General features: G+C 39.3%; 1 protein-coding gene and 1 long non-coding RNA gene across 4 annotated transcripts in view; both read left to right on the top strand.

Moving 5' to 3' along the window:
* Positions 1-21,293, top strand: part of LOC137496956 (uncharacterized) — a 65,242-nt gene that overhangs the window by 26,330 nt on the left and 17,619 nt on the right. The window contains exon 2 of the long non-coding RNA XR_011017546.1: positions 6,966-7,138. This is a non-coding gene — a long non-coding RNA (uncharacterized lncRNA). The remainder of the gene's footprint in view (positions 1-6,965; positions 7,139-21,293) is intronic.
* LOC137500432 (uncharacterized) lies at positions 11,428-19,425 on the top strand. Of its 3 annotated transcripts, XM_068227335.1 has the most exons (7): positions 11,428-13,508; positions 13,611-13,663; positions 13,819-13,882; positions 13,979-14,044; positions 14,259-14,324; positions 14,411-14,518; positions 16,007-19,425. In XM_068227335.1, exons 1-7 carry the CDS (start codon positions 13,385-13,387, stop codon positions 16,246-16,248), a joined length of 723 nt encoding a protein of 240 aa, XP_068083436.1. In that variant the 5' UTR covers positions 11,428-13,384; the 3' UTR covers positions 16,249-19,425. The 3 variants fall into 3 exon arrangements, with proteins under 3 accessions (XP_068083436.1, XP_068083433.1, XP_068083429.1); XM_068227332.1 differs by having other exon boundaries at positions 11,428-13,663; positions 16,010-19,425; XM_068227328.1 differs by having other exon boundaries at positions 11,428-13,663.

Genomic DNA, 21,293 nt, shown 5'->3' with positions numbered 1-21,293 from the left:
TGTACATACAAAAATACATTGCTCTAAAGATAACTGTCTTCCCATCCGAATATAGACTACTGACTGCAGCGTGGGATGTGAAGGTTAGTAAGCAAGTCAGCCAGCCTTGGCTCAGCCCATGCATAAGCAGTCAGGTTTTATACAGAAAATCCTGTGCTGTATATAATCAGAGCAGCGTGGTAATAATGACTTCCACTGTTTGATTTCTGCGTAGTCTTAATTTGTTGCATAGATTTGGTGATCTGTATGGTGTTGGGTAGTCCTTGCTGTTTACCTTTCCTGTTTATTTGTAATCTTTTTCTCTCTTTTTTCTTTCTTTTCCTATTGAGGGGTGGTTTTTTAACTTCATCTTCCTAAATCACTTTTTTTGTGTGTAGGGAGAATCACTTTAAGGAGTTTGGCCTAAAAATTAGCCCTACCAAGACGGCAGGCAAAGTAGAAGTACGAATATTATGCTGGATGGAAAGAAGGTAGCAGAAGTTGATCGGTTCAAATACCTTGGCAGCATTGTAACTCAAGATGGCTGTTGCTCAGATTAAATCACCAATAGGATTCCAAAAGGAGCTCATTTGTACCATCAGGTCAGGAACCTTCTCTCGGACTGCCAGATTCCTTTAATATCTAAGAAAACTTTGTACAGCAGACTCCAGGCTGCAGAAAACAAGACGAGATAAGATCCGGAATGAAAAGGTCTGTGAAGACATCTGTATGAAACCATCATCATCATCTTCCTTCCAAGTATTGGGCCATGTGACCCGTTACGGTCTTGCATTTTACTTTTTGCAAGACTTGAAAGCAATCAAATGTCCTTCCGACGGGTTGCTAGCCTGAAGGAAACCACTCAAGGAAATTCTGGCAACATCAAGATTGAGATGGTTTGGAGGCTTGAAGAATATAGCACGAAAAAGGTTTGACAAAGATCTGGAGGGAAAGCGACCTAGAGGCAGACCAAGGACACGATGGATCTTCCAAATAAAAGATGATCTGCAGGAAAGAAGAATAAGAAATAGGAGAAGTAATAGTGAACTTGCATAACGAGTGGAAGAGAGAGTGTGAGCTCCTAAGTTGTTCCCTGTTGGCTAGCATAGGGACTGTAATGAATCGCCTGCTAGGGCCAGCACCATTACTATCTGAGGGTTGGTATCTGTAGTTGTAATATGGTTATGTTCGGTAATGTTGTTCTGTGAAGGCAAAAACTTAAGTGTCTTGCATTATTGCTAAGTGAAAGTGAAGCGCGTGTGATTTGGTGATGGTATTCATTTATTTAGTTTGAATATAGTGCTGAGTTTATAAAACTTACAAACATACCAAGGAGGAACAAATGTCTACTTGCTTTGTTCCAGGCTGTAAGTCTGGCTATAAAACTACGAAAGGTAAACTCTTCTTCAAACCACCTAAAAATGAAGCATAATTTTCAAAATGGGGAAAAGGTGATTCCCAGAAAAGACCAAAAGCTTTCTGATAAGTGTTGTGTGCGATTCACATTTTTCTGATGAATTTATTGTTAAATCAGATTCATTTGTAATTCAAGGTGTACAGGTAGAAATTCCTAGAGATAGACGGAAACTGAAAACTGGCACTGTCCCTCATATATTCACCAATTTGCCACAATGCCTCATGAAACAAACAAAAACAGATAAACTCAGATGGATTTGAAGACAGCGAACCTTCTTGAAACGTTCACTAGGGAATTAAATATCGTAATAGTATTAAATACTTCTACACCAGCAGAGGCTCTTTATAAATAGGGCATCAAACCTTAATAAAATGGAGAGATAACCTCAGTGGGAATAATAATACTTTTGCTTCAGAAAGAACTCCTGAATCCCTAAGAGTAACAATTGAGAGCACCATACAGGTATCTGAGTATTTAAGGAATAATGGATTCCAATATGTGCTCACAGCCAAATATAATCAATATCTACTAGAACAGCACGCTGGTATAATACGCTCATTAAGTTGTCACGACCACCCTTCCACAATTGTTTTTTCTGAATTTACACATATTGCTGTCTATTTATATCCAAATCAAACTTGCCCTGTCATCGGGTAGTAATTGTGAGCCCAAATTTGAACTGATATTGACATCATTTGTCAATCAGATGAGAACACTGGCTAAGAAGACACAAGAGGCAAATAAGTCTATAGTAGAAAATGCATAAAGTAAAATAAGGAAAGCACTAGACTTCACTGAGAACATGGATGACCTATTACCGGACTGGGAGAACAATTTAGGTCTAATTAACATTGATAGCCGCAGTCTTGCAAAGAAGTGCTTGATTTATTATCTAGGAGGATATATAATACGCAACGTATCCAAGGTCACAAAATGTCATAAATTTGTCAGTCTGCTTCACAGAAAGCCTACAGAAGAAATACTTGCCGTAGCCCTCACATTTATTAGGAACTATAGCAATAACGGGAAACTACCTCACTCCTCATTTCCCTAGTATGCCTCTTCAGTGACGCCTAAGCTATTTATGTGAACTGTTGACAGAGCTGTGGTGGATCAAACCAGCCTTCGGGCTGAATACCCAACATGTATAGCATAAAATACAGTATTGACAGCACTTTCCTCACCCATCCTTCAAGAGCAATTTATAATGTGTTTGTGCAAGTTGGAAGTGTAGTGGAACAAAAAATTCCTGTGAACATAGTCTGTGGAACGATATATTTTACGAGTGTTTGGACAGTTTGCACAATATCACTGTTGTTGTTTGAGTCATCAGTCCATAGACTGGTTTGAGGCAGCTGTCCATGACATCCTAACCTGTGCTGACCTTTTCATTTCTACGTAACTATTGCATCCTACATGTGCTCTAATCTGCTTGTAATATTCATACCTTGGTCTACCCCTACCGTTCTTACCACCTACACTTCCTTCAAAAACCAACTGATCAAGTCCTGGGTGTCTTAAGATGTGTCCTATCATTCTATCTCTTCTTCTCGTCAAATTTAGCCAAATCGATCTCCTCTCACCAATTCAGTTCAGTATCTCTTCATTCGTGATTGCATCTATCCATCTCACCTTCAGCATTCTTCTGTAACACTGCATTTCAAAACCTTCTATTCTCTTTCTGAGCTAGTTACCGTCCATGTTTCACTTCTATACAATGCCATGCTCTACACGAAAGTCTTCAAAAACATCTTTCTAATTCCGATATCAATGTTTGTAGTGAGCAAATTTCTTTTCGTAAGAAAACTCTTCCTTGCTTGTGCTAGTCTGCATTTTATGTCCTCGTTAGTTATTTTACTACCCAAGTAACAATATTCATCTACATCCTTTAAGACTTCATTTCCTAATCTAATATTTCCACATCAGCTGCCTTCGTTCGACTGCACTGCATTACTTTTGTTTTGGACTTATTTATTTTCACCTTGTACTCCTTACCTAAGACTTCATCCATACCATTCAGCAACTTCTCGAGATCTTCTGCAGTCTCAGATAAAATAACGATATCATCGGCAAATCTCAAGGTTTTGATTTCCTCCCTTGGACTGTGATTCCCTTTCCAAATTCCTCTTTGATTTCCATTACTGCCTGTTCTATGTAAACATTGAAAAGGAGAGGGGACAAACTGCAGCCTTGCCTCACTCCTTTCTGGATTGCTGCTTCTTTTTCAAAGCCCGTGATTCATATCACTGCAGACTGATTTTTATACAGATTGTAGATAATTCTTCATTCTCGGTATCTGATCCCTATCATCTTCAGAATCATAAATAGCTTGGTCCAATCAACACTATCGAATGCCTTTTCCAGATCTACGAATGCCATGTACGTGGGCTTGTCCTTCTTGACTCGATCCTCTAAGATCAGACGTAAAGTCGGGATTGCTTCACGTGTTCCTACATTTCTTCTGAATCCAAATTGATCTTCTCCCAACTCAGCTTCAACTTCTTTTTCCATTCTTCTGTAAATAATACGTGTTAAAATTTTGCGGGCATGAGATACTAAACTAATGGTGCGATAGTTTTCACACCTGTCAGCACCAGCTTTCTTGGGAATAGGTATAACAACATTCTGCCGAAAATCGGATGAGACTTCTCCTGTCTCATACATTCTTGCACACTAAATGAAATAACCTTGCCATGCTGGTTTCTCCTAAGGCAGTCAGTAATTCAGAGGGAATGTCATCAATTCCAGGTGCCTTGTTCCTATTTAGGTCACTCACAGCTCTGTCAAACTCTTTCCTCAAAATTGGGTCTCCCATTTCATCGGTGTCAACAGCCTCTTCATGTTCCAGAACCAAATTATCTGCGTCTTTACCTTGATACAACTGTTGGATATGCTCCTGCCATCTTTCTGCTTTGTCTTCTTTCCCTAGAAGTGGCTTTCCATCTGAGCTCTTAATATTCATACACCTAGATTTCCTTTCTCCAAAGGTTTCCTTGATTTTCCTGTATGCAGCATCTATCTTTCCCAGGACCATACAGCCTTCGACATCCTTGCACTTCTTCAGCCATTCTTCCTTAGCTACCTTGCACTTTCTATCCACTTGATTCTTTAATCACCTGTATTTTCTTTTCTGCCCTCTTCATTTCTAGCATTCTTGTATTTTCGTCGTTCATCAATCAGGTCTAGTATCTCCTGAGTTATCCACTGATTCTTAGTTGATCTTTACCTCCTTCCTAACATTTCTTCAGCAGCCCTACTGACTTCATTTTTCATTACTCTCCACTCTTCCTCTATAGTGATTCCTTCTGCCTTTTCATTTAGTCCTTTTGCATCATGTTCCTTGAAACAATCCCTCACACTCTTTTCTTTCAACTTGTTTAGATCCCATCTTTTTGCACTCTTTCCTTTCTTCAATTTCTTCAGCTTCAGATGGCATTTCATGACCAACAAGTTGTGGTCAGAGTCCACATCTGCTCCTGGGAACGTTTTGCAATCCAACACCTGGTTTCTGAATCTCTGCCTAATCATAATGAAGTCTGTTTGGTACCTTCCAGTGTCTCCAGGTCTCGCCCACGTATAAAGCCGTCGTTTGTGGTGTTTGCACCAAGGATTGGCAAGGACTAAATTATGATCGGTGCAGAATTCAACCAGCCGACTTCCTCTTTCGTTGCTTTGTCCCAATCCAAATTCTCCTACTGTACTACCTTCTCTTCCTTGGCCTACCAATGCATTCCAGTCTCCCATCACATTTAGATTCTCGTCACCTTTTACATATTGTATTAAATCTTCTATCTCCATATATTCTTTTGATTTCTTCTTCATCCGCTGAACTAGTAAGCATATAGATCTGCACTATTGTGGTGGGCATTGGTTTGGTGTCTATCTTAACGACAATACTTCTTTCACTATGCTGGTTGTAGTAGCTTACCCGCTGCCCTATTTTCTTATTCATTATTAAACCAACTCCTGCATTTCCCCTGTTTGATTTTGTGTTGATAATTTGGTAGTCACCTGACCAAAAATCTTGTTCTTCCTTCCAACGTACTTCACTTATACTAACTACATCTAACTTTAGCCTATCCATCTCCCTTTTCAGATTCTCTAACCTGCCACAACGATTCAAAATTCTAACATTCCACGCACCGACTCGAAGAATGTCAGTATCCATCTTCCTGAAGATCGCCCCCTCTCGTGTAGTCCCCACCCAGAGATCCAAATGGGGGACTAGTTTACCTCCAGAATATGATACCCGGGAGGAAGCCATCATCAGTACATCATTTATACAGAGAGAGCTGCATGTCCTCGGGAGGTAGTTACAGCTGTAGTTTCCTGTTGCTTTCAGCCGTGTAGCAGTATCAACACAGCTAAGCCATGTTGAGTAATATTACAAAGCCGTATCAGTCAATCATCTAGACTGCCGCCCTTGCAACTACCGAAAGGCTGCTACCCGCCTTTCGATGAACCATTCGTTAGTCTGGTCTCTCAACAGATACCCGTCCGATATGGTTGCACCTGCAGCTCGGCTATCTGCATCATTGGGTCACGCGAGCCTCCCCACCGCAGCCAGGTCACATGGTTCGCAGAGGAGGACAATATCACTATTAATTCAAAATAATTAGGATGCTGCGATGACCATGTTGTGGACATTATGCATAACTGGTGTTATGAAGTGTCTATTTTATTTTTTAACAAGACAGATGATAAAGGAACTGAAATCTTGTAAGATCACAGTCTACCCAGAAGCTGTCTGAACCATCTGACAACTGCCTTCTGAATGGTAAGCAAGAGCATAATATTTTGCATGCGATAATTGTCTTTTATTTGTATGCTGACTTGTAAGCTCAAGCTCACTTACTGCTGGAAGCACGGCCTAGCGGAGGAACCGATGAGCTAGGGGAGAGATCACACTTCTACCTTCTACTCGCTATGGTACTTGCATAGACACAAGTGGAGAGCGCTCTTACACTGCACCCGGGAAACTGGAGACTGTTAAATGATGATGATGTAGGGAGAATCATCATCTTGTACTAAACTGTCTCCTTGGATCAGTGGTAGAGTGTTGGCCTCCGGATCAAAAGATAGCAGGCTCAAACCCAGCAGAGGTAGTCGGATTTTTGAAGTGCAGTAAAACGTCCATTTGACACTCCATGTCATACAATGTCGGCATGTAAAAGACTTCTGGTGAGACATTTGGTGTTTACCCGACAAAATTGATTAAAACTAAGCCCTACATGTCCATGGGAAATTCAGTTTACTCTGCCATCTAGTAGGCCTAGAGTAAAACGTAACATCAAAATTGATGAGCAGATAGCCAGATGGCGTCAAATTAAAATGTCTGCATGTGGTAGCTGAGGCCATATGATTATTATTATTATTATTATTATCATCATCATCATCATCTTGTATTTTTACAATGTCGAGGTCATGCTCATGCATTTTTTTTTTTAATATTCCTCTGATTTATCTGTCCGATATTTGCGATTTCCATATCACCTTGATGTGTGTGAATTTTTTATTCTTTTTATTTATTTATTTATTTTCCCTAATGCTGTCATTGGTATTTTTATAGGGTCCAACCCTTAGTGACAGAGTGCAGCAGTTGATGGATATGAATTTGAAGAGATCCATGCTTCGATTTAATGGCAACAAGTTCCGTGACTATGTGAAGGCGACTCCTCGTAATTATTCTGTTGTTGTAATGTTTACAGCAATGGCTCCTCAGCGACAGTGCTCCATTTGCAGGCAAGTGTGATGTTCACTAGATTAACTCCTAAACACTTAATCTGGCCGATTAGGCAAATTTATGCTAGGATAAAAATAAAGCGAAGACCACATGAATCCTAGGAATACATCCATAATATTATGTCAATAAAACCAATTTTTCTTTTTTAAATAAAATCTACTTTCTAGATTTTTTTGCAAGTTACTTTACGTTGCACCGACACATATAGGTCTTGCGGTGACGATGTGACAGGAAAGGAGCTAGGAGTGGGAAGGAAGCAGCTGTGGCCGTAATTAAGGTACAGCCCCAGCATTTGCATGGTGTGAAAATGGGAAACTATGGAATACCATCTTCAGGGCTGCCGATAGTGGGGTTCGAACCCACTATCTCCCGAATACTGGATACTGGCCACACTTAAGCGACTGCAGCTATCAAGCTCGGTCTTTCTAGATTGAAGCCACATGATTATATGTAACAAATCTTTAGCAAAAAAAAGCCAAGCTTTCAGCTAAGTTTCGTTGGCTTTCATCAGGGCAATGCATATGATGGTTTGTTTGCTGCAGACAGTAAACATAGAAATGCTTCATGGAATGTGTATTGGTAGTCTGTTGGCAAATCACAAAGTGTTGCTATACAGAACTGATGACCGTTATTCACTGTCACCTACTAACTGGACTCTTGAGACCGTCACGCTGTGTTGTTATGATGTAGATCTTGATTTCCATTGTGGGGCTTTGGGCTGACCAGCGGTCGCTTGGTAGACCAAGGCCCTTCAGAGCTGTTGTACCATGAGGTTTGGTTTGGAAAGTTAGAAATTGCATAACATTAGCCTCTTTGAAAAAATCTTGCTGGTATTTCCTCCTAAGTGCATAGCCAGGTTGTAGGAATGCATAGAACCCCGTGAAGAGAAAGAACACCTCATGTGAACCATAGGGAGAAATGGCTACTCCTTCAACAACATCCGATGAGTTTTTTAGAAAATTAGAAGAAAGCGCAGGAAAGGCCACCGTAGAAGAGAATATCTTGTTTTTCAGCTTCTGTGTGTCTGCATTGGGAAAGATGAATAGATTCAGGAAACTCAGTCACAAAAGCACCAGTGTTTTGCCTCAGTGTGGCTTGAGCTCATCACTTGAAAACTGCACCTTTCCAAGACACTTGCTGGCTAGCACACCATAGCAGTACCACTGTAAGCTATTGCTGAGCCCAATGCAGTTCTATGTACTATGGCAGAGGTTCTCTAGAGACTGCTGCCTGGTGATTTTTTATTATTATTATTAGACAGCGGCCCAGTACTATCAAATTTACTTGTGAAATACATTTCCAATTTCTTTGTTATTTTGTCCCAGTGGGGACACGTTTTCCGCCTTTCTCCCCAAACGTTTTAGGCCTAGGTGACTCACCTTTGAAATTTTGTATCACCTTGGAATTTTATCCCAATTCTGTTTTAATTTTATTTCCTGCGCGACTTATGTCGCTATATTTAATTGCATCTTCTCCGCCCGCGGGGTTATACTCCATCGTCCATATACGATGAATTCTGTTCCTATGCTTGTTATTTTCCAGTCCAGTGTTGGACCAACTCTAGAGCGAGTCTATCTCCCGTAGCTCGTTCGCTATCCAGCTAAGTTCTGCTTTGCGTAGCTTGTTGGCTTGAAGCCAGTTCATTGTCGTCTATCATGGATGTTGGATGTGTTTTGCGTTGGCTCATTGCTAGAGCATCAGAATACCACAGCATGCCTGGATAATTCATAAAGTATGGGGGCTTACGTCCTCGAAAATTGCTTATGATTCTTCTGGGAGTGGACGTCCACAACGTATTTACTAATTTTATTCATTTGGAAAGTTGTGAGTATAAGATCTCGGCTGAAGCCATGTGTTAGCTTATGTGCAAGGACCAAAAGTAAGTTCAGTTTTCAAGATATTTTTCTGTTCTTTTCTAAAGTAAAAAGTACTCGGCTTACTGACTGCACTTTTTCAAACTCCGTACCGCAGGAAGAATTCTACCAAAACCTGTTTATGTCTGCATTTTTCTGCAAGAAATGACTTCATTGTAAATTTTAACTATATTTCAGATCATGTAAACGATATGTTGTTAATAAGAAATGACATAATTTTAACTAATGTGTAGTCTTCCGCTGTAAAAATTGAGAGCACGCAATTTTCTCAGGCAACCTGAATCTTCTTATTCTTTTAATTTTATTCTCTAGTTCCTCTTTTCCGTATGCAAAATATATATATTTTTTAAAATTATGGTTCTTGCTCTTGTTGGTTGTTTCTATGGCAACCGTTGCCCATGGAGATGAGTTGCTGGCATGATGTTGATGATTATTTTTAAAAAAAAAGAGATTGATTGGATAATTTGGCCGTGGCCTGAAGTTTGAGCTGTTGCTTTTTCCCTTTCGTTTATTATTTAATTGAAGTGCATTAGCTCTGTATTTGTGATATATATAATTGTGTTGATTCAGGCGCGGTTATTCTGTTGATGTGTTTTAATTCTTAAATCTTGGTGTTTGATGATTTATTTCGTGAGGTTTTCCCCTAATTTTGAGGTACCTCGTTCCTTTTGTGAATCGCGGTGAATTTTGGGTCGTGTTGGTGACCTGTTTAAAGTTAACCTTGGTGTTTCTTTTTGTTTTGAGCTGGTATTTGGTTCACTTTCTTTTCTCTTCGTGGAGTCCCCTTGAGTTCTGGTTTCTTCAAGAGAAACTCATGGCCTCTCATTATTAAGTCCAATAATAAATTAAAGGTCAAGAAATCCTGTAAAATTTTGAAATTAATGTGCTGGAAAAACTTTTTATTTTGGGGGCTTCTGCCAGGAGATAAATTTTTCCTCAATTCTTTTATTCTTTAATGTTAATTTTAATTTTTAATTTAGAGGGCGTCCCTCATCTCAGTGGAAAGTGTTTTGACTTTATCCAGTCTTAATTTATTTAAATGCTTCCTATCTTTTAAAATTAATTTTCCTCAAACGGTGCACCGTACATTCTAAAGGAGGAAAAAGTATCCTTTAATTAATTGTAAAGTTCTTGCAAATGAATTGTTAATTAAATTTTAATTGTTTAGAGAAAGAAATTTTGGTGTTTTTCTTTCAAACCTTTATTCATTTCATACCGTGCCAATACTTAACTTTGGATCCAACTATTCTCTGCGTTATGGGCCGTCGACTAGCTAGTTGGTGAGTATTTACTGACAATTTTGAGGGATATTTTTTAGGGTTTCTGGTCATCTCTTGTTCTTTATTTACTTATACCGGCAATAGCCAGTACGGCTGGTATAATTTTATTAACATAAATATTAATAATTAAGTATTGCGTGATCTTACAATTAACATCTATCCCTGCGAACCATGTGACCTTGCCGCGGTGGGGAGGCTTGCGTGTCCCAATGAAGAAGATAGCCGAGCCGCAGGTGCAACCATATCGGATGGGTATCTGTTGAGAGATCAGACTAAGGAATGATTCATCGAAAGGGGTGTAGCAGCCTTTCGGAAGTTGCAAGGGCGGCAGTCTGGATGATTGACTGATATGGCCTTGTAATAATACTCAACATGGCTTAGGTGTGCTGATACTGCTACACGGTTGAAAGCAATGGGAAACTACTGCCGTAACAAACACCCGAGGACATGCAGCTCTCTCTGTATGAATTATGTACTGATGATGGCTTCCTCCCGGGTAAAATATTCCGGAGGTAAACTAGTCCCCCATTCGGATCTCCGGGTGGGGACTACACGAGAGGGGGCGATCGTCAGGAGGATGGATACTGACATTCTGCGAGTCGGAGCGTGGAATGTTAGAAGTTTGAATCGTTGTGGCAGGTTAGAGAATCTGAAAAGGGAGATGGAAAGACTAAAGTTAGATGTACTTGGTATAAGTGAAGTACGTTGGCAGGAAGAACAGGATTTCTGGTCAGGCGACTACCGAATTATCAACACAAAGTCAAACAGAGGAAATGCAGGAGTTGGTTTAATAATGAATAAGAAAGTAGGGCAGCGGGTAAGCTACTATGACCAGCATAGTGAGAGAATTATTGTCGTTAAGATAGACACCAAACCAATGCCCACCACAATAGTGCACGTCTATATGCCTACTAGCTCAGCAGATGATGAAATCGAAAGAACATATGAAGAGATAGAAGATTTAATACAATATGTAAAAGGTGACGAGAATCTAATTGTGATGGTAGACTGGAATACAGTGGTAGGCCAAGGAAGAGAAGGTAATACAGTAGGAGAATTTGGATTGGGACAAAGGAATGAAAGAGGAAGTTGGCTGGTTGAATTCTGCACTGATCATAATTTAGTCCTTGCCAATACTTGGTTCAAACACCACAAATGACGGCTTTGTACGTGGACGAGACCTGAAGACACTGGAAGGTATCAAATAGACTTCATTATGATTAGGCAGAGGTTCAGAAACCAGGTGTTGGATTGCAAAACTTTCCCAGGAGCAGACGTGGACTCTGACCACAACTTGTTGGTCATGAAGTGCCATCTGAAGCTGAAGAAATTGAAGAAAGGAAAGAATGCAAAAAGATGGGATCTAGACAAGTCGAAAGAAAAGAGTGTGAGGGAATGTTTCAAGGAACATGTTGTAAAAGGACTAAATGAAAAGGCTGAAGGAAACACAATAGAGGAAGAGTGGATAGTCATGGAAAATGAAGTCAGCAGGGCTGCTGAAGAAATGTTAGGAAGGTAGAAAAATCAACTAAGAATCAGTGGATAACTCAGGAGATACTAGACCTGATTGACAAACGACGAAAATACAAGAAAGCTAGTAATTAAGATGGCAGAAAAGAATACAAGCGATTAAAGAATGAAATGGACAGAAAGTGCAAGGTAGCTAAGGAAGACTGGCTGAAGGAGAAGTGCAAGGATGTCGAAGGTTGTATGGTCCTAGGAAAGGTATATGCTGTATACAGGAAAATCAAGGAAACCTTTGGAGAAAGGAAATCTAGGTGTATGATAAATAAGAGCTCAGATGGAAAGCCACTTCTAGGGAAAGAAGACAAAGCAGACAGATGGCAGGAACATATCCAACAGTTGTATCAAAGTGAAGATGTAGATAATTTGGTTCTGGAACAAGAAGAGGCTGTTGATGCTTATGAAATGGGAGACCCAATTTTGAGGAAAGAGTTTGACAGAGCTGTGAGCGACCTAAATAGGAACAAGGCACCTGGAATTGATGACATTCCCTCTGAATTACTGACTGCCTTAGGAGAAACCAGCTTGGCAAGGTTATTCCATTTAGGGCCTGTACTACGACAGCCAGATAAACATCCAGATAGGTAGGCTGCAGTTTTGCAAACTGGAAATTAACTTTTTTCTTGCGTACTACCAACGGATTTTAACTGCGGTATTCCTATGCGGGAGATGTAGTAACATTTTTATTGCGTTGGCAATGAAGTTACTGAAAATGTAGTGGAATTTTGTGCGGTGGTGTATCTGTATCTGTTCCCGCGTGTTTTTGTCTGTTTAGCGCCGTTTCTTCTGAAATTAAATCTATTTCACGAGAACATTATCATAATATGGAAGCTCAAGGCAAAAAGAGAAGTAGAACGGAAAACTATACGCAGGAAGAAACATTCAAGTTAGTTGAATGTGTAGGGAGATACAAACATATTGTGGAAAACAAGAAGACTGATGGTGTTACATGGAAGCAAAAGGTAAGATACAGGTTATGTTTCTTGTCAAATATTTCCTACCACATGAATCATGTTGTTTTGTCTCAAAAATAGTAAAGAGGAACCGTGTTGCTGCGAAAATAATCTATTTTCGTAATCTGTGGCACCACTTGCGGTAAGAAACTTGGAAATTCGGATATCAGTAGTAGGCCTAAAATAATAGCCTGCTGGCATTCATGTGGTGGAGAATCGTTACCGTAACTTCATTATTAATTTCAGTATTCAATTACTGTTGCAATTTATGATAACGTTATTGTTCGTTATTATTATTATTATTATTATTATTATTATTATTATTATTATTATTAGGCTATTTCGTTTCTTCCAAGACAATGTTATAGAACAGTATTGGCAAACAGTAATCCTGCTTTTTATAGAGTACCATATACTTTTTCTGTTAGTAATAAGTTTTTTATTAAAAAATATAACCTCCTTTCATTTCATTAATATAGGATGAAGCATGGAATAGTATTGCAGATGAATACAACAGCAGCAGCACAAATAGTAGGACTCCCAAACAACTGAGGAGTAAATTTGAATCCTTGAAAAAGGAAACGAGGAAAAGTGCTGCTGCAGAGAGGCAATGCATGGTGCAGACAGGTGGAGGCCCTTTTACAACAGTTGTAAAAAATCCAGTTCTGGACAAAGTCCGAGAAATGATACAGTTTTCAACTGAGGGTCTTCCCAGCATCTTTGATTCGGATGCAATGCGTAAGTTCACTAAAATATTTCAAATTGGTAATAACATTTTAAAGCCAAGTTACGTGTGTAACTTTACTGTTGCTGACAGTGAATTTTTCTCTTTTGTTATAGCTGATGTACCAGTAATAACTGTACTTGCTGAGGAAGCAGACAACATGAATGAGGTTAGTGATTACTGTGACCCAGTAAAGTTGAAATTATTAGCTTTAAATGAGAAATTATACTGGGTTTTATTTTACAATGGTTTATGAAACTGTCGGTCAGATATTTATTATTGTATCAGGTACATCATAATGACATATCTTTTTTTTTTTTATAGCACCATGCAGAAGCACAGGGCAGCTATGTTGAAAAAGAAATGAATGTCCCTGTCATGTCTCCAGGTAACTTTTGTGTAGGCCTAATACTTTATTTCCCCACATTCAAACTTTGTCAACCTGAAATATTAAAATATAACTTTTTCATATCTGACTTTTCAGAAGATCTGCAAAACTACAAGTGTACCGGTCCAGTTGAAAGCATTGTAACAGAACTTTCATACACAGGTAAAACATCTTCATTCTTGTGACAGTGTGAGGTTGTTTAAAACATTATTTCAATACACAGCAAGTAGATAATGGTAACTTTATCCTTGCCAAGGTACAGCTGTGGTTCAAACTTGATATCATATTATAAAGTAACCTTTTGAGGTATTTACACACAAATTATTCTCTTTAAAATACTGTATAATTGTAATCAATCAATCTGTAATCATTATAGGATCAACTGGTGCAGAGGACGTAGCAAGTAGTTCTTCTGCAGTGGTGTCTGCCCAATACAATGAATGTAAGTACAGAGTGATTGTACTGGTTTATTCACTACAAATGATGAAAAGACCATATAATTATACGTTCTCCTTTCATATATTTCAGGTGATAATGACTGGTCAAATTATACACCAAGGATGCTTAAGAAAAGAAAAAGCATACCGCTGCGAAATGCCTTGAGCACAGTGAAGAATTCTTCTCCTACAGTGAACTGTAAGTTTAATGTAATTATATTAGACTTGAGAGTACCAAAATGTATGAATTTCAGTAACTCTTAGCAGTCAGCTTAAATATAGTTGGTACATACAGTTGCTAAAAAAAGAATGGGCACAGAGTATTGTAAAAGTTCCTTTTGGGTTCGCTTCCTCAGGAACAATCGAACTATAGATATGTTGTTGTGGGTATCCACAGGGTTTGTATCTACATGACGGTGAATGGTAGCATCCAAAGATGGGAGATGCCAACGTGTAACATGTTACCCAGGGATACAAAATATATTAATGTTACCTTATAATGCTTTTGAAGGAGGAGATTATTCATTGCCAATACCAGAATCTCATCATCCCGCCCCAGAAGAAGCTTACTTTTCTAACCAAGAAAAATCTTGCGTCATTACCCCCAACCTTCCGTTGAACACTCACTACCATTAGACCTATCATTCAAGGCAATTTGACGTAATGGCCAACTTCGCCTTGTTAATGGGTCCTAACGAATGAGTTATAAGCTCAAATGTGAACCAATGGTTGACATGAGACAGAGCTCACTTCCTTTCAAGAGGCTTTCTATTGAACACCTCTGATGTGTTTTTGATCAGTGTGTTTTTGTCACTAGCCAGGATGTGCACATACACACCAGTAACAAATGCAGGTGGCAGCACGTAAGGGTGCTCCTATCAGCACTCTCCTAAACTAACAACAAAGGAGCATCACCCTGTATTGAACCTCCATCTCTACTCACTGGCGCCCCTTGTCCTGTGATTGTACGAGGTGAATTATATTTTGATAAAAATTAAGCTTGATAAAATATTAAATACAAGGAACATACAATACCATATGCTCATATTGGGCAGCTGTATGCAGTGGAGCATCTTAAATTGGGGATTTCACTTTGTGAGAAAAGTAGTATATTAGATCAGGGCCTCTCAAACGTCCAGAAACTCACGTGCAAAACGAGGCGCAGAGGTTCTGTGTACCGTGCGTCGGTCCTACTCGGCTTGGTTCGGACCAACGTTCTGTCTCGAGGCGACTCGGCTGAGCTCGGCTTGGATGGTCAGCCCTGCAGTGCGAGTGAGGAAGGGGGAAACAGGTGCAGTGAGCGAGGCAGACATAGGGAAAGAAAGAGACAGTGCTATTGCTCAAACTCGAGGAGTTGGGGGGGGGGGTCTGCACTCTGGTTAACCTAGCAAAGTTGTCTTATGCACCTTGCACCGCGCAATGCACCGGCGCATACACTCTGAGAGGCCCTGTATTAATCTTTTCCTGACCACTAATTTGCACTATCTGCATTCACCTATAATATTTTACAGCAATCATTTCAAGAACAATATGGGTTGAAAGTTGCATGCCCACGTTGTATCTAAATTATAATTATTACAAATAGGAGTCATGCCATTATGTACAAGAATGAGATTTGCCATCTCCCCATCCCATCAAATGCACCAGCTGTGTCTTTACATTTGTAATTTTTTTTCTTTTTATCCAGCAGGTCAGCCATCAGTAAGGACATCTTCAGTTAGTGGCCAAAAGTTGAGCTCATGGGTAACGGAGAAGAAGTGTTTAGCCACCCTACAACAGGAGCTCCTCAAAAAACAATTTGTTCAGAGGGAGAAGAGGGAACAGGAGTTACATGCCATGGAAATGAAAATTAAAAAAGCTCAACTTTTAAGTCTCAAAATGGACATTCAAATTAAGAGAAAAACTTTAAGTAATATTCAGAGACTTTAACTGGAAATGCATGTTCGTCCTAACATTTTTTCCCACAACTGGTAAGTTTTCCAGTCTGTCGAAACTAATTCAGGATTAGTAAAATACCTGAAAAACATAACATGTTTCAGATATAATATGTTATTAAATGTTTTCTTTTTTTGAGGTATTTTGTAATTTTTTACCGTGAATTAGTTTTGACAAACTGAAAAACCTCACAGTTGTGGATTTTAGGTCAAAACTTTTAGCCAAGTCAATTTTGTTTATAACAGTCAATCAGTTACCACTGATCTGCATTTAGGGCTGTTGCGTAAGTGGCCAGTTCTTTACATAATCATTTCTGAAGTTATTTCTAATTTATCAAATATCTCCCTTGCTAAATTATTCCAATCCATAATTCCTCCAACAAAATATTTGCCTCAACATGTTCTCCTGAATTCCAACTTTATCTTGATGTTATGATCTTTCCTTATTTTTAAAAACCCCAATCAAGTTTGTCGGCTTATGTCATTCGACTGACAGCTCGGAACATACTGCTTTATTAGTCTAGTAACTCCTTCTCCTTCCTCTCGTTTGCAACACCACTCCCTTGTCAGAAATCACTCCGAACAAACTGTACTGATTTCTATTGGACCTTTTCCAGTTCTCGAATTAAGTAATTGTGGTGAGGGTTCTGAGCACTGGAACCACACTGTGATTGGGGTTTTACCAGTGATTTATACATCCTCACTACAACCCCCAAGTATCCTCATAACAATACAAACAACCTTTATTTACAAACTTGTTAATATGACTATCCCAATGAAGATCTTTCCTTATATTAATACACAGGTTCTGACAGTGATATCCATGAGGTAATTTTACTACAACTTGACCTTGCAGTCCATTTACAGTCATACCACCGTTCCCTTATCATTATATTTTTTTTAAATTTAACCACCCATTGAATCTCTTTCATCTAGACCAGGGCCTTTCAGGGTGCATTGCGGGGTGCAAAAGATGATTTCGCTAGGTTGACTAGAGTGCAGATCCCCACTCCTCGATTTTGAGCAATAGCGCTCTCTCTCTCTCTTTCCCTGTCTCGCTTCCTCTACCTGTCTCCCCCTTCCTCACCTTGCAGTACTCCACCATCCAAGCAGACTTGAGCCGACTCGCCCCCGAGACAAAATACTGGTCCAACCCGAGTTAGACTGATGCACTGTGCACGATATTCCACCTCGGTTTGGATGCATGAGATTTTGGGCATTTGAAATGCCCTGGTCTAGACCAACAGCCCTCATTTTCGTTAGTAATCTGCCATGATCTACCCTATCAAAAGCCTTTGACAAGGCAATGGTGATACAGTCCATTTGATCTCTTGAATCTAAAATATCTACTATATCTTGCTGGAATCCTGCAAGTTGAGCCTCACCGAAATCTTTCCTAAACATGAATTGCCATCTGCCAAACCAGTTAGTAGTTCCGCAAATGTGCCTAATATAATCGGAAAGGATGCTTTCTCAGAACTTACATGTAACACATGTCAAGGTGACTGGCCTGAAATTATCGACTTTTACGTTTATTGTCCTTCCCGTAGTACATACAGCAACTCTCCATTCATTTGGTGTAGTTCTTTCATTCCAACAGTAATGAAATAAGTACTTCATATATGGTACGATATTCCAACCCATTACCTTTAGAATATCTCCAGAAAAATTATCAATTCCTGATGCTTTTGAATTTTTCGGTTAATATTTGTAAAATTATAGGTAAATTTCAGTACTTTGCTATTAGTCACCTCCTTTACTTAATCCAACTATATTAGCATACTGCTCATTAATATTTTGCCTCATGTATCATCATCTTTAAAAAAAATAATAGAGTCGAAACTGAAAAGAGACAGCTTCAGATAACACTAATCATCTTATGTCGATACTGTTTATTACTCAAATTAACACTTTTCACAGCCAGGCAATAATAATTTTGCAGATATTCTCAGAAATATGCTGTATAATACCAGGTAGTAGGTCGCGGATTTGATGACCTGTAGATCAGGGCCTCTCAGGGTGCATGCGCGTGGTGCATGCACTGTGCACGGTGCAAAAAACGACTTGGCTTGGTTGAACAGAGTGCAGACCCCCCACTCCTCGATTTGGAGCAATAGCGCTTACTCTCTCTTTCCTCACGCCTGTCTCGCTCGCTCCGCCTGTCTCCCTCTGCCCCACTTGCGCCGTAGCGCTCCAAATCCAGACTGACTTGAGCCGAGCATAGGCGAGTTGAGCCGAGCTTAGCCGAGTAGCCCAGAGACGAAGCGTTGATCCGAGCCATGCCGAGCGGCAGCGATGCACAGTGCACAGAGCTCTTGCGCCTCTATCTGCACGCGTGAGATTTTGGGCGTTTGAGAGGCCCTGCTGTAGATCAAAAATGCCTCAACTGTTCAACTCCAAGTCAAACCAGCGCTTGCTTTTTCTTCATGAGCTTTCTTGAACCTGATATCATGCCTCCCTTTCTAATGAGCCACCCATTTTCTTTGAAAGTTCTCAGATTTTAATTTCAACATTGGACCAAGTTACCCCTCAAGTTACCGTACTGTAGAAAACCATAGATTAAGGTCTTCCCTTTTCAGTTTTTTTCCCCACCTCCTGTCTGCCCTTTTCTGTTCCACTCTATTCTTTCCACGTGTTCATTTAATTTGCTTTCAAACATGAGATCCTATCTTTGGAGATGTCCACGATTTTTGCCCGAAGGGTTTTGATTTTGTCCAAAATAGAAAATTTTTCGTGACATTTTGCTCACGATGCGATACGACTGTGCTCAAATGTTAAAACTGACAACAGTGATATGAAGGCAAATGCAAGTTTCGAGCTGAGCTGTTTATGACCAATGTATCGTTGAACTTAAGAGGTAATCTGTAACCTTTCTTGTCTCTGTAAACTGACGTACTGTATCACCTAAGCACACTGAAAGTACAGTTGTTTTGGTATGTTTTCGTATTTATTTGTCTGAATTAAATAGTTGTCTCCTTTGTCATAAATTTTTTAAAAGTGCCTTTGACCATATTGACATACAATGTTATAGTGATCCCCCATGAACTGTCACCCCATCAATGCAGTGATTAAAATTGAGAGGACTTTTACTCTTGGTGAAATGTAGTCTGTTTTTTCCACAAAATAAGACTTGTATATTTTTTATATGTGAAATTGTGAGTTTTAAAAAATAAAGTGCACATTAATTCTGAAAATGTTATTGAATTCATCCCATTTCCCCTTAAAACATACGAATGCAATTTAAAGCAATTCAGGCTTAAAAGAATGTTATACTAACTTTGCAATTAGTGCTCTAAAAAAAAGGCTTAATTTTAGAACCCATTCCATTTGACCTTAAAAAATTATAGTTTCCTTCCTTTTCCTTCAATCCAGTTCCTAAGATGAATAGGTTCATGCCTAAAAAATATTTGTATGGTTCTCTTTGCCATCACGACAGCCTGCAAAAACGGTAGGAAGAATTTATTACCGAGTTAACATGTTGGGAAAGTTAAAGGAAATTTGAGATCTGGTTGGCTTTTACTCAGATATTTGCTTAGTGGATGTAGTTGGGGTAACTTTTTTTTAAATCTTCAGGGAAAGAAACGACTCTCCACCCTCCTGTTCTTTTATTGAACTTAAATGTGATAAAGTTTGGGCCTACCGAGCTCGATAGCTGCAGTCGCTTAAGTGCGGCCAGTATACAGTATTAGGGAGATAGTGGGTTCGTACCCCACTGTCGGCAGCCCTGAAGATGGTTTTCCGTGGTTTCCCATTTTCACAATGCTGGGGCTGTATCTTAATTAAGGCCACGGCCGCTTCCTTCCCAGTCCTAGCCCTTTGCTGTCCCATCGTCTGCATAAGACATATCTGTGTCGGTGCAACGTAAAGCCAATAGCAAAAAAAAAGTTTTTACAGTGTGATGTGCATTAAAAACACTCATTTATGCAAATTTTCAAACTCCAAATCCCTAGGGAGGCAAGGTATCTTCCTCTTAAATGGGAAGTCAAGAACTAAGTACTATCACATTCACTACAGATGCTTTCGGATGCAACATGTTGTATATTTCATGCTCAATGAATGAAGGCCACGCCTTATCCTGGTTAAATACAAATTCCCCTTACCCAGCTTGATTGTGCCGTGAATTTGGTTGGTTACAAAAAGAAAAACAGAAAGTAGGTTATTGAGCATATCTAGACTACACCGTATTATTATTTATTTGAGTTTGTATCAATATCATGTAAATTACATCACAAAAATTATTTTAACTGGTTTATTTTCCAGCAATTAGTGATAGTTGTATGTATACATGTCCAACCCTTGCGCTGGTTCTTTTTGGAGTCCTATGTGAAGCGAGATGAATCTTCGTAGCGAGTCTTTATGCCCTTTCTGATGTAAACCTCATCGTACGAGTTAATGAGATGAAATGATTGACGTGATACATGATAGTAGGATGGGAGGGGGTAAATCCAATATCAACACATAGCCTACTCCTGTCAAATAGCACCAAGGGGTCTGCTGAAGGCTTAACATCTCCATCCAATGACTATTCACTATCAACAGCGTCATATATCCTCGCTCCGTGGCAAGGTTTAGAATTGAATTCAGGCTTTTGGCACACAACCTAGTGATTAGAAATTGTATACCATCACCTCTCCTACCCTGCTGGCCATCATTGTATGATGGTGATAATATTTTTCAGCCAGCCAAACTCAAACTGTCTAACCGTGGTGTCAGACCCTGTAGATTTGATACCTTAACAATTAGTCCTAGTTGGTTGTCACTTTTTATTTTAACTTACCATACTAAGTTGCAATATGCACTGAGCATTTTATAAAGTTTCTGAAACTATGTGAAGAATGCCTGGAGTGAGCATTGTTCTCCACATAGAACCATACATATGGAGCACATTGTTCAAAATCATTGTTGAAGGGATGATTGGACTGGTTCATTACATAGCAGTTAAAACGGATATAATGAATATGCAAGTAAATACACGTTTAAAATATGTTCAAAATATGGATGTTAATATCAATATTGTGCATAGTAAATACAAAACGTCAA

The sequence above is a fragment of the Anabrus simplex genome, chromosome 1 (assembly GCF_040414725.1).
Source record: "Anabrus simplex isolate iqAnaSimp1 chromosome 1, ASM4041472v1, whole genome shotgun sequence".
Lineage (NCBI taxonomy): Eukaryota > Metazoa > Arthropoda > Insecta > Orthoptera > Tettigoniidae > Anabrus > Anabrus simplex.
This window is presented reverse-complemented; position numbering and strand designations above follow the sequence as displayed.